This window comes from Empidonax traillii, unplaced genomic scaffold (genome assembly GCF_003031625.1).
Source record: "Empidonax traillii isolate 1590-97213 ecotype Southwest subspecies unplaced genomic scaffold, ASM303162v1 scaffold50:size1795014, whole genome shotgun sequence".
Classification (NCBI taxonomy): Eukaryota; Metazoa; Chordata; class Aves; order Passeriformes; family Tyrannidae; genus Empidonax; species Empidonax traillii.
The window spans coordinates 1,067,551-1,080,481 of NW_020955243.1; the positions used below are offsets into that span (position 1 = coordinate 1,067,551).

The following is a 12,931-nucleotide window of genomic DNA, read 5'->3' on the forward strand; positions in this document are numbered from 1 at the left end:
TACAGGGGAGCCAGAAAAGTGATAATATTATGGTTTTTTAACCCATTGGTGAAGAGGCAAAACCTTACTGAGCTCTGCTTGAGGGACCACCGAGATAACCCCTCCCATCGCTTTAGGGCCCTTTGGATCACTTCCACCCACGCTCACGTCTCTTTGCCTTTCAGCACTATGTGCTGTGCACTATATCCTGGAAACTCGACCAAATCATGACTACCGAGGGGGAAAAGTTTCATTTCCAGTTAGTCAAGGGAGTTGTGTAATACCATTTTCTCCTGGGGAACTTCCAGAAAAAAGAAAAGAGGGGAGGGAAAGGGGGGGTATTACATAAAGCAAGTATATTAAGAGGAAATAAATTATGAATTAAAAGTGATTAGTGAACTTTTAAGGAAGAGGTCAGAAGTGCTTTTTGTAATACAAACTTTTTAAGCTTCCAGTGCTTGTATTGGGTTACAGAGTTATAACCCGGCCTTATTTGTGCAGGTGGCTGCTGCTTCAAATCCAAAGAAGGATTTTGCATTTACAATAGGTACATTGACAGAACTGGGTCAAAAAGCTACTGGTGGCAGGCATCAGTGCTGTGGCCAGGAGCTCTGCTACCTCCTGCACAGGGGCAGTTCCTCCCAAAAAGGTGCCTAATTACAGTAGCAGTGCCTGGCCGGGATGCTCAGGAAGGAGGGAAGGAAGTTTGGGAAGTTCAGCAGATGAGTTTTTATTTAAGAGGTCTGATGTTGACCAGGTTAACTGGCTTTATTTTCACTTCAAGTGTTTTGTGTCTTTATTGATTTAAAAATAATCGAGAGGCTTTTGTCGACTGCCTTGCGTTTGCTGAAGTTTTATGTTTCCACTTGTTCTTGTTATGGTTTGGGGTGGCTGTGCAAAGAGAAGGAGCCAGGGCTTGTATGTGGGAATGTTGTGGGGCAGTAAGCTGAGATAAGGAATCTTTGCTTGAGATTTTATATATTAAAACAATGCCTACAGCTCACAAAACTTTCCTCTTGAGTAGAAGTTGATGGAGTGGTTGGAAGGGGCCCTGAGCAACCCAGTCTAGTGGGTGACACCCCTGCCCATGGCAGGGGGTTGTAACTGGGTGATCCTTAAGGTTCCTTTCAACCCAAGCCTTTCTATCATTCTGTGAATCTATATGAGTAGAAAACAGAGTTGTTATTAGATGGGGAAATATTAGGGTTCATGCAGCCAATGGTGCCGGTGAATGAAGGGAGCAGGCTCTCTGCTCATCCTTGCATCCATTTGACAGAAAGCTCTTAGATTTTGCCCAAAGAAACAGGGTGTTGGGTTTTGGTGGAGCTGGGCAGTGGTCCGAGCCCTTCCTCGAAGTCTGAGCCCTGAGGAGTGATGGTGAGGTTCGTTCCAAACCCCACTGACCGGCAGAGTAAACCCTGTTCGCTTCGTTTGTAATTGAAAACATAATAGTCGCCGCAGTGTATTTTTCACACGATCTGTTTGCCTTCGGTATTACAGAGTTCACAGGCACATTTTTTTTTTTTTTTTTACATTTTTTTTTCCCCTCTATTCAAGCTGGGTTATCCTAGGTCAGACTTCTTGTATCTGTGAGACTTCCAAAGCACATGGATATATAAAGGTACCTCAAAAGATGCTGATGCATTGGGATTTTCATGGTGTGATGTATTCCTTTCTGTAGACAGTGTGAAATTATGACTTTGTTTCCATGTTTGGCTGGAGCTGGCTCTGGATTCCTGTTGGTAATGTCTTTTATGTTCACCCTCTCCAAATTTGCTGGTTGGCCAGTCTGGTTTAAATCTGTTTTACCCCACAAATGCAAACTTTTATATGCATCTACATGCTGTGGCTTGGATAAGACCTTTTGTCTTATTAATGCATTTTTAGGTATTAAAAATATATGTGCTCTTTAATATAAAGCTCTTTTAATACATCAGCTCACACCAAACTCCCATGAGGAACAGCTTAACACTCTTCATAGAATTCCTTTCTTTCTTCCTTTCTTGCTTTTTATGTGGTCTTTACCTCTGGAAATAGGTAACAGGTACTCACTAAAAGCATTATTTCTCTCAAAAAAACCAATGGCAGCATTCCTGTTCATCTGGGCATTCTTGGAGCGTGGGTCTGGCACATTTTGCTTCAGCCACATTAGGAAGTGTTTCTACCGAGGTTTCAAATCCAGAGGAGTTTCCACTGCATGAGAATAATTTGACATTTAGTTTAAAGTACCTGTGACCAAGAACCTTTTTATAATACTATTCTTCCAGGATGGCTGGGTCAATAAACATACTCCAAGTTGCACAGGGGTGTATTAACCAAAAAAGGATGAGTATCATGGGATCCCAGAATGGTTTGGGCTGCAAGGGACCCTAAAGTTCATCTCGTTCCAACCTGCTGTGGACAGGGACACCTTCCACTAGATCAGGTTGCTCAAAGTCCCATCCAACCTGGCCTTGAACACTTCCAGAGATGGATATGTCTCTGGAGGATAGGTTTGGGCAGCAGGTAAAGACAGTTGTAATTTCTGACACCACCGTTGGTTCATTTTAGAAGCATTTTTCAAATACCTCTGCAGCTTGGGGTTATCAGTGTTACATAGTTGTCCATATAGAAGGTGAATATTCTTGGCTTTCTTCTTGTTTGCTAGTGCAATATCAGGCATGAGAAGATGCTTTTCTCAGTGTTCCTGATTAACCAGTTCTTATTAAAAACAAACAAACAAAACCAAACACAAACAAACAAACAAAACCAACACCCCCCCCAAAAAAAAAAAAAAAAAAAAAAAAAAAACAACACCAAAAAGGTAAGAACCCAGAAAATATCATCTAGTTCTAAATGAATCTGCGTGTGCCTGCTAGGAGGTCTTCTGGACTCTGTAGCATCTGGTGGATCTAAAAATGGTGAGGTTTACATTGAAGTTCCTATGATTTGGCTGAAACATAACTAATAATTATAAAGTGGATGGAAATGTCACACTCTTGATAGGAAGAGCACCAGACAGATTGACATAGATAGGGGCAAACGTTCATATGAGTTACATGAAACAACCTACAGCAAGTAGGAAAGGAAAGTAACTAATAATTTGTTGCCTTTTTTATTTTTTTGTGGATATCAACCTGTTGTGTCCTAGAACTTTTCTGAACAGGTCAAATCAGAGAAATGCAGTATATACTGGTCCTTGTTTGTAGGTTCTTTTGTACTCTAAAGCAGGTACCTGTTTTACTGTAAAGTCTAGGGTTTGTTTGTGTGGAGAATTTTCTATCCTTGTGTGTCTGTGTAGCTGAGAGTAGTGGAACTATAATAGAGTTGAATGGGAATCTATTTTGCAAACAAAGATATTAGATGTGTTTCCAAAATAGAGGCAGATGCACAGAGCAATCTTCTGGACTGCTGGAACCAACTTGAAGAACAATTTAGACTGCACAGGTAATAAAATAGCAGAGCTGATGGTTAGCCTAGTTGTGTCCTAGTCCTACTTTTCCTAGTGAATATATGGGCCTTTAGTATCCAGATTCAGTCAAAAACCATGGTCATGGAGGTGCATCACTGATGCTTTCAAGACCTTTAAAAATCCCAACATAATGGCTCAGTCCAGTCTGCAACAGGATCCTTCTTTTGTCTGCCACTGGGCAGTGGATCTGGTCCCTTGAGGTTATTTTTGGTTGATGAAGCTCCTACCGCTCCTTCAGATACTCTCAGTACTGGTGCATAAATGAGCTCTCTTTTGATTGACAGCATATGCTTGATATTGTGGAAATGTGGAAATGCTTCTATTCTTTGGGTTGTTACATTTTATTTGTGTGTATATATATATATATATACATACAATGCAAATTGGCTCCAAGAGCTGTTCACTCTTGCAGCAGTTGCCAAGGCTGGCCTTGCAGTGCTGCAATTCCTCTCTAAAAGTTGGGGAAGCCAACTTTTAAAGCCCTAGTAAAAGCCTACCATAGGCTAAGCTAGTTTTAACACATTTTAAAATGTATACAAATAATGTAAACCAAATAAGGTTTACATGTACCCAAGATCAGCCACTAAGTACTTCAAATAGAAAGCTTGTCTCTTGTAGGTACCCAAATATTTACAGAGAGTGATTTGAATGAGGAATTAGATACCTCTCTCAGCCCTGACAAATTATTTAATGGTCTTTTTCACTTATTAAACTGGATGTCTAATCTACCAAAACCTTAAGAACACCCAGGGCCTGGACACAGGCAGGCAAACACATCGTGGAATGCTTGTTAGAAATTACCATTGCTTTGTTGAGATGGCCAGCACCATCCCACTGACCTGCAGGGTTGAAAGAAGAAAAGATTTAATGGAGGAAAAAACCCAACCTCCATCAAAACCAAACATTTAGAAAGAAAAAGGCAGTGATGGTGTTTAATTTGGTGCAAAGGTTAAGGCTAGGCTGGGAAGATGAGAGTGGCATGGGCGGGTTGCTGCAGAAATACCTCCTGCCTTCCGCTCCTTCTGCTTTTTGATGAGTGGCCAATGAAAGCTTATCCGCTTTTAAATTTTTTTTTTCCCCATTAAATCTGCACAAGCGTTAACTTTTCAAAGACTGAGATTCAAAGTGCTGTACCCAACACAGAGCCCTTTTTTCTCCTACCTTTGATTTTATGCACATTTCAGGCTGGTCAGAGAGTACACGGGGGTTTTGTTTAAGCTTGGTGGTGGGGTTTTAGCTTTCATGCTGCCAGCCTCCCAGGATTATTGCCTATTAATTGCCTCTTAATAAAGGTACTGACCAGGCAAAGGAATATTTTTTCCTTGGTGCTAGACTTCCAAACTTGATTTGCTTTATTAAATCGAAAGACAAGGAAATATAAATTTAAACCCTGCTCTGAAATACCTTAGTGTAGGACACCAGTGGTTAGAGGTCACCAAGTCACTTGGACTTCGTCCCAACAAAAGCAACATCATTTTTCAATGTCCAACCCCACAGCATCCCACAGTGCCTTGCACAATTCTTTAGTGTCCACACCTGCTCCATGACACTTGGAGCAGGGCTGTTTGGATGGGACAGGATCAGTCCCCAAGAGATTTCTGTTACGCTTGTGGTTCGGAGTCATGTTTGATCTCCTACAGCATAGTTGGATAAAAGATTGTGGTTGGGATTTCCTTGTTCCTTTATTAAAGTAAAAAATTCCTTTTGTATAAAGAAAAAAACCTTTCCTTCACCTTGTGAATCATGTTACGGTTTAGAAGGTAATTTCAGCTCGGTTTACCTTTTATGTATTGAAATAAACAAATCCCTTTGTTTTATGCTTTGTCTGTGAGATGAGGATAGCAGCCCTTCCCTGGTTGCACAGTCGTATATGGATGTGCCAGTGTTGCCTCCGTGTTTTAGGACATGGTCCACAGGGTGCTGTGTCATTTCTTAGCATGGAGATACTAAGGTATTAAGGAGAATGTGAGGCCCTTCTACATTGTTCCTAAAGATTTTGCAGTAGGTCTATGCATGTAGGTGAGTTGTAGCCACAGACAGAATGGCCAGGTAGGACTGTTTTAGGAGAAGGGTGACTATCCCCAAAATCAGTGTAATTTTTTTTGCCTGCCCTGTATTTCTATCGTTCACTTCAGTGCAAGTCATGATTAATTACTGTTTTCTGAAATGTACCTCTTGTATTCTCCATAGTTTTGTACCATGTGTAGGGGTGGGAAGACTTAGCAGCTTTATGGGTTTTGGCTGTTGAATCTCTACATCCAAATCACTGCAGCCAGGGATGCACAATCTCAATTTCCTACTAAAATGCTGAATCCCAGAGGCAGACTGGGGCAGAAGAGGTGATGGGGACAGAGGTTTCACCTTCACAGTACAACCCTACACTGCTTCCTTCCATTTCCAAGGTGTGTGGGCTGTAGCCCCACTTCTGGATACCTTTGCCTCCGGCAGATCTCTTAGTGTGAATAATGTCTCTGTGGTGTTTTGCTGAGGATTCCAAGGGCACCTCTCTCTGCATTTAATTTTCTGTCTTCTTCCAGACTTCCCTCTGTAGAGGTTTTTTTTTTTTGCAAAACCCATACTCCTGCTGCCTTTTGGCACTGCTACAGGTTTCTCTGTGCTGGAACCCGCTTGCCAAAAAAAATGTGGGTGGTGACCTAGTCCCTTAGACAACCCATCCTCCAAGAAATAACCCTGTGGAAGAAGAGCCATTTTGAGCATGATTTACTGTTTGCCATGGGCTGGGGTCTTCTCTTCCTTGGGTGAAAAAGCAGTCTCTCACCCAGCCCTCAAAATTAAAGGCATGTTATGTCTTATAAGTAATATCCGTTTAGGTATGGAGAGTGTGTTTATGTTTCTCATGTTAAAAAAAGGGGAAGGGAAAAAAAAGAGGGAATCTGAGGTTACTGTTTTACTGGAAAAATATCAAAACTTGATTGGCAATATCCCACTAAACCACAAGTTCGTAGGAGAGAAAACAAACCCATTGGATTTTCTAAACTATGCCTATGTGCTTTATGAAAATGTGTCCCATATAGGTCACTTATGCTCTTATTATAGCTGTGGCAAGTGTACACGTAATTGAATCGTGGAAATACTACCCCATGCTGCTCAATGAATGAAGGGAAAACAAATCTTTATTATTCCTGGGTTCACATAATATATAGGAACACTATTGTCCTTTTTTTTTGTTTGTGTTTTTTTTTTTCTTTTTTAAAGCCAGTTTTAGCTTTCAGATGTATTTTATTGTCTGTGGGAACATGTGTTTTACAGACCTGTCATGTGAAAGCTATTAACAAGAGGAACTGGAGGAATAACAATAAGCCACGTAACCGTGGCATGTCTACTCCCCGAGTTCAACTGTTACGCCGCCGCTCCGAGCGCGTGTGAAATCGGATCGCGCCGAGCGGCGTTAGCGCTTCTCCTGCCATCTTTCATTGGGAAACTTAAGGATTCTTTAAGTGGCCTATTAATATGGGATTGCTGGCATCAGAAGTGCGTTTTGGGGCCAAGCTGGCCGGGCATCACAACGGTTCAATAGTGGAATGAAGATCAGCTGGATTCACACGAGATGTCCAATTTTATTTACCAAATCTGAGTTGGACAGGCAGTTCTGAAACCGTTCCTCACTGGTTCACACATGTGGTGGAAACTGTTGGGCCTTGCCAAGCACCATCGAGCCCAGAATTTGCAATTAACCCACTTCCAGAGCTTTTAGAGAGGATCTGAAAGGGGCCCTGAGCACTGGCCTTGACTGCTACTGGCTCCCTGAATAGCTTCGTATTGGTGTGTGTTGTCCCTGCTCACAGGTGATGGAGTTTTTCGTTTTATTAAGACTAACAAAACCTTGTAGTAATCCTGGATTAGGCAAACCTATTAACATACAGGAAGAGGAGCCAAAATGGATTGCGCAAAGTGAGATCCAGAGAGTGGTTCATGTGGAGAACATGTCAACATTATTTTGATGACACTTTGTAACAACCTGGACGGTGCCCCTGCTAATCACATAGATTGTGTTCTCTACAAATGTCCTGTGGACAAATTTGGGTCAAACCCAATAGCACTTCACTTTTTATTTCCTTTTATATTAATTTTAGAAGGAAAAACCCTCTGATGTCTTTGACTTCTAGCTGTGTAAACAAACCCACAGATACTTAAGCAAGTTAGTGGTTGACAAGTATTCCCTAGTGCTTTCTGTAGGATCTGGGCGTGAGACCTGTTGTCTTGGCCCAAGCACAGCTTGAACCACTGTGCATTTGTTTTTCCCCTTACCTGGGTTTCGCTCTGCAAGTGGGAGGAGGGTTTCCTGTACCTTGTGGTTTGTGATTACTCTGAACGTGGGTTTCGGGGAATCTGGGGCTTGTTTTGGTGGGGATGTAGCACTCCTCTCGGTGATGGACTTACTAGCAAAGGTGGATGGGGAAACTGAGGCAAAGGGAAGGAGGGTGCCCTGCCCAAGGTGACATTGTGGCTGGGAAACACCCTAGGGTTCTCCTTCTAGTTTTGAGGCAAGGCTGTATTTCTCTGAAAAACTTAAAACAACTTGGCATTACAGACATGCAGCAATTTCCAGGTGTTCCCTTCATACTGTATGTCCTAGCCCCATGTTTTTGAGCAGATCTGCCCCCCTACCTGGTGTGAAAGTCCATCCAAGCTGCGCAGATGCAGGAAATCCTGCACGTTGTTCACAAATAGCATTTAAAAAACAGATTTCACATGGCTTTATTGTGATTGAAGGTGAACAGGTTCTGATGGGACTCCATTGGCTCTTGTGGATGGGCTGGTCCTTGCATGAGTGGGTCAAGGATGGGTATCCCACAGCTGCTCAAGGCACATAGTTGTTGCATTAGTAGGTACAAACACTCTGTAAATACAGAGAGGAGTGAGCCAAGGAAGGCTTCAAAGGCATAAAAGTGATGGGCCTGGAGTGTAGCTGGGCTGACCAGGTAGAAGCCATGGGGATACTCGATCCTCCAGTGTTTGTTTGCACAGCTCTGGGCTGCCCAGCCATGGGGCGCTCAGCAGAGCATTGGGCGCTCCCTGGAGAAAAGTGCCAGATTAGTTTTCATGGCCTTTTGCAGAGGGATTGCTTTAGGGGTCTGTTCCTGAAAGTTAATATTTGCAGTGCACAAGGCTTAACTGAAACCAGGCTGTGCAGACATCTGATAACCATAACAGAGGAGATGCTTTTTCCCCGCCAGACCGACTTGGAAAAACAAATCCCAAAGCTATTCCCTTTAGAAAGATAGCTATATGGAAAGACAAGCATCAGGAATGGTGCTGCGTGGTTTGTAAGGGCTTTTCTAGTTGAGTCCTTTTTGTGAGCTGCTCATGTTTGCCTGTATTGCTAATGGGTTTGGTTGTTTTCCCCTTTCTTTGCAGCTGGGTTACCGTTCCTCATCATTGAAACAAGCACAATCCAGCCCTACCAGCGGGGCTTCTACTGCGACGACGACAGCATCAGGTACCCACAGAAGAATGTGGAGACTATCAACGATGCAGTGCTGTGTGCTGCAGGCATCCTCATCGCCATCCTCGCTGTAAGTAACACCTCTGAAACCTCCTCTTCTGTCCCTTGAGGGCTTTTTTTTTTTTGTCACTTCTTTTAGTGCCAACATGCCGTCAGCAGGGGAGTTTAACACAGTCTTGCCAGTGTGTTCACAGTATCTGCTGAGGTTCACATCTCCTCTGCAATGATTTGACTTTTCTGTAAGCGTGGTGCAGCAATTATTTGCAAAACAAAGCATGTAATGAGAGGAATGAGATTAGTCTTGAAGCCCGTAAACAGGCCCAAAGCTGTTTGGGCAAGTCTGTGAGCTTCACAAGAGCTTCTTCACCCTCCAGTAGGAGTTCAGAGTAGAGGCAAAAACACTTGAGTGTCAGTAAGGACTTGGCATGGTTTGTCCCTATTCAAATCACTCTTGGTATTTGCCTATTTTATAAGGCTAAAAAAACAAAGAAAGGATACATCTTTTCAGTTGACAAGTGCCTGGAAAAATTTAACAGTTTAGTATTAGGTTTTTAAGAGATTGCATATTACGGCCATTTTTAAAAGACAATTAAAACCTTCCATGGGGAGCATATTCCCAGAGTCCTCACTGTAAAAAGTAGTTAATGCATTACCTTCCCAATGCCTCTTCATTTACCTTTTTCTGCCAGATTTCCTAGAGCTGTGCTAGGAATTGATTGCATGGTGAGAGCTTTCTTTGTCAGCCAAAATGCTGAACTCAGCCCACAGAGTTGAGCCTCTTTATGCCAGCATGTACCTGGTGCTGGGGCAGAAGACAAGAGCTTTCTCCTGGTTGTTGCTTAAACACTTCCAGCTAAGATGAAATTCCCCTATGAAAAGTACCTACATTTTCCTTCTCACTTGCTGCCAGAAGAGTTCAGATGCTTTCCCAGTGACGCTGCTTTCCTCTTGGTCCTTCAGCTGGGAGGGTTGGTGATGGAGAGGTCAGGAGCACTTGTTCCCCTTGTAGCTTTTGGCTTTCCTCATAGGAGCAATGTCATGAGCAATGGATATTTTAGGATGGCACAATGCCTGTTTTGGTAATACCCCATCCTCAGCCTTGCTGGTTCGTGACATGAATATCTTCATCGTTTCTTGATCTCTCCATCATTTCCTGACCCCACTCACTCACTTAGCAAAGTAGGTGTCCTGTTCCTATGCCCCCTCCCTTACCAAAGCCAGCCTGAAAGGTGCCAGACCCCCAATTCTATAAACACGGCAGAATTTTACCCTGCAGGTGAATAACCCCCAAGTGTGGAAAAGCCATAAAAACGAAATGAAAAAGCCTCTCATTTTTGCATTACTGCCTGAGCTATCGGCACACCGGCTCCATGCGGAGTGTGCTTCTGATCCGTAATAAGGCAGTGGCAAATATAGGAGTTGGAACAGAGACTGGAAACATAATCAGCTGCCTATGTGATCCATCAGCTTCCTACCACGAAATAGCAGGTCAATTAAAAGAGAAAGAAAATCCCCAAAGAATTTGATGTTTGTGCCCTGGTTTCACTGTGCCCACAACAAATGTAACTTAATAAGGTAAATTCAAAAGCTCAGTTATTTGCTGCTGAGTGACACAAATGGCTAACGAGGAATTGAAGCAACAGATTTCTTTGCTAAGGCAGCCTGCATGGAAAATTCAAGTCAGCCTGACCTCTTTTTTCAGATGTAACCCAGATACCAGAATTACTGTAGCATAATAGGAATTCCTTCCAAATCCACAAAGCACTGACTCTGCTCCTTTTGCTCCCATCGTTTGCCTTCAGAAGGCAGGATGGTGGTTGCGAGGACTTCCAGGGAGCTGGCGTTTGGGATGGGGCAGCCAAAATTTCACGCCCTTGCTTTATGTGGCGTCACAGGCAGTGTAGCCTGGGGTAAAAGGTCCAGGTCATGTTTTAAGTGGCTTGAGGACACCCAGTGAGCTTGTTAAGTAAACGACAGAGATGAGTCCTTGGCTTCGATCAGGATGTGAGAGGATATACATTTGGTTTTAATATCTGTATATTTACTGACTTCAGGCAAATTTCGGTGCAGATGACGCTGGAGAGGCTCGTGCCCCTGGGCTGTGTACTCTCACGTCTCTCCTGACTGCTCTTCATGCTGGGAGATGGTAAATTTTATGTTGATGGTCCCTTGGATGACCAGGGGAAGGTGACATTCTCCTCTTCCTGAGCCTCATACAGCTACCACTGCTATGGTCCCCTGTGTCCCCACACCTGGAAGCCTATGAAATATTCCTAAAAAAATTAATTTCCTTAGTGATCTAAGTTACACAGCTGGGTTAGCTGGGTGTTTTACAGTTGAAGGTGATACACTTGAATATGATTAGCACAGAGAACGTTACCCTAGAGACATAAGTGACTAGAAAAGCTCTAAAAGTAATTACAGGTTCATTGAATTGCTTATAATAATAAAATAGGCATGACAACCAAAAGTCTGCAAAAAGCATTCACTGACAGAAAAGTTTGATATTGGCTTCTGTCTAGTGACCATCTTTCTTAAATGTGTGAGACAGTCCCTGGGAACTGTGCCCATCACCTGGGAATGGCATATGTCCCATGTGGATGGCTCGCCAGAAATGTGAGGCATGAGAAGAGCTTAATATCTTTAAAACTTGTTTTCTTTTCAGGATGTCCTTCCAGTCCATGCACATCTGTGCTGCATTAGTTTTTCACCATCCTGCTTTATCTGGGACATCGCTGCCAAAAAAACAAGTTTACCCAATTTTTAGCTTCTCATTAAGGCTGAGCCATGGCTTTCACTAAGTGGGAAGTGTTCATGGGTACCCAGCAGCATGTTAGTGAGGGAATGAAGGCTCCAATTTACAATCTGCTACATGTGTGCAATTACCCAGACCACCAACGGTGGGAGAAAAATATTAATCCCCAGACCTTTGTTGGTCCCTGTTTAAAATGGTCACATGCCTTTCCAAGGCCAAGAGCCTCAGGTTTACGTATCTGTGAGTTTGGAGAAATGGCACATCTGCCAGTATCAAATATCATCCTTAGTCTGTCTTATCTTCCCCCTGTGAAAGCCAGGAGTTTTGAGCCTCTTAGCTCCCTTTCTTGTGAATTTAGGCTTTTGGGAGTGCAAGTGGTGCTTTGATCTCGTACAGGAACCTCTGTGTCCATCCAGGACAATCTGACTCTGCAATCCTCATGCCAGTAAGTTCCTGGCTTGCCAGCTTGTACTGGAAAATGGTCCAAAATGAAGATAAACCATGGTCTTTGGAGACTGTGAGGATTAAAATGATGCTGTAGCTGGTTAGCTGCAGCTGCCTAAACAACTCTTGGTCACTGACAGATTTCCAAGAGTAAATCTCAGCTGTGACATGTAAACTCCAGAATGATGGTGCAGCCACCCAGAGCTTTCCTTTGCACGGTAGCAGAGCACACTCAAGCTTGGCCTTTATTTTTTATTATTCTAGTTGTATCCCTCTTTGATAAAGCTTGCTTAGCTGCAATTTCAGCTGCCTTAGGTCAACCTTTGTTTTTTCAAGCCCTGGTACGAGTGAGTTCAAACAATGATACAGCTTCATCTCCTCTTAGTCTAATTGCCATACTTTTCCAGTTTATTAGTTTCCAAGGGCTGTGCCAAGCTTTTAAAAAAGGTAGGCAGGGGAGCTTCGTCTCCTGCTTACAGCTGGCAAGCTGCCACACCAGGAGGAATATTGCTGACTGCTCCAGAAAGGGATTAACATGAAGGCATTTTTCCTGACAGTTAATTTTACATATCATAGTCCCCGTGACTAGAGAGAAGCAGGGACAAGGGGGCGTCCAAAAAAAAAAAAAACCTCTGCCTCAATTTATTACTCAGGTATAAAAACATTTAAAGTAATGAATAAAATCCTAAAGCTGTAAATCTGGAGCTTAAAACTTAGGTGTGTAGCGTGACGGAGAACAATTTAAGCCTTTGCCTCTTTGGGAGAGGTGAGACATTTGGACTTCATTTCACAGCCTGATTTTCATTAACCTGCCTTTTAAGAGTCGTGAATGTGA

General features: G+C 43.0%; 1 protein-coding gene across 1 annotated transcript in view; it reads left to right on the forward strand.

Moving 5' to 3' along the window:
• Positions 1-12,931, forward strand: part of PLPP3 (phospholipid phosphatase 3) — a 44,262-nt gene that overhangs the window by 15,870 nt on the left and 15,461 nt on the right. The window contains exon 2 of the mRNA XM_027879072.1: positions 8,810-8,967. Coding sequence (XP_027734873.1) covers positions 8,810-8,967 — 158 coding nt within the window. The remainder of the gene's footprint in view (positions 1-8,809; positions 8,968-12,931) is intronic.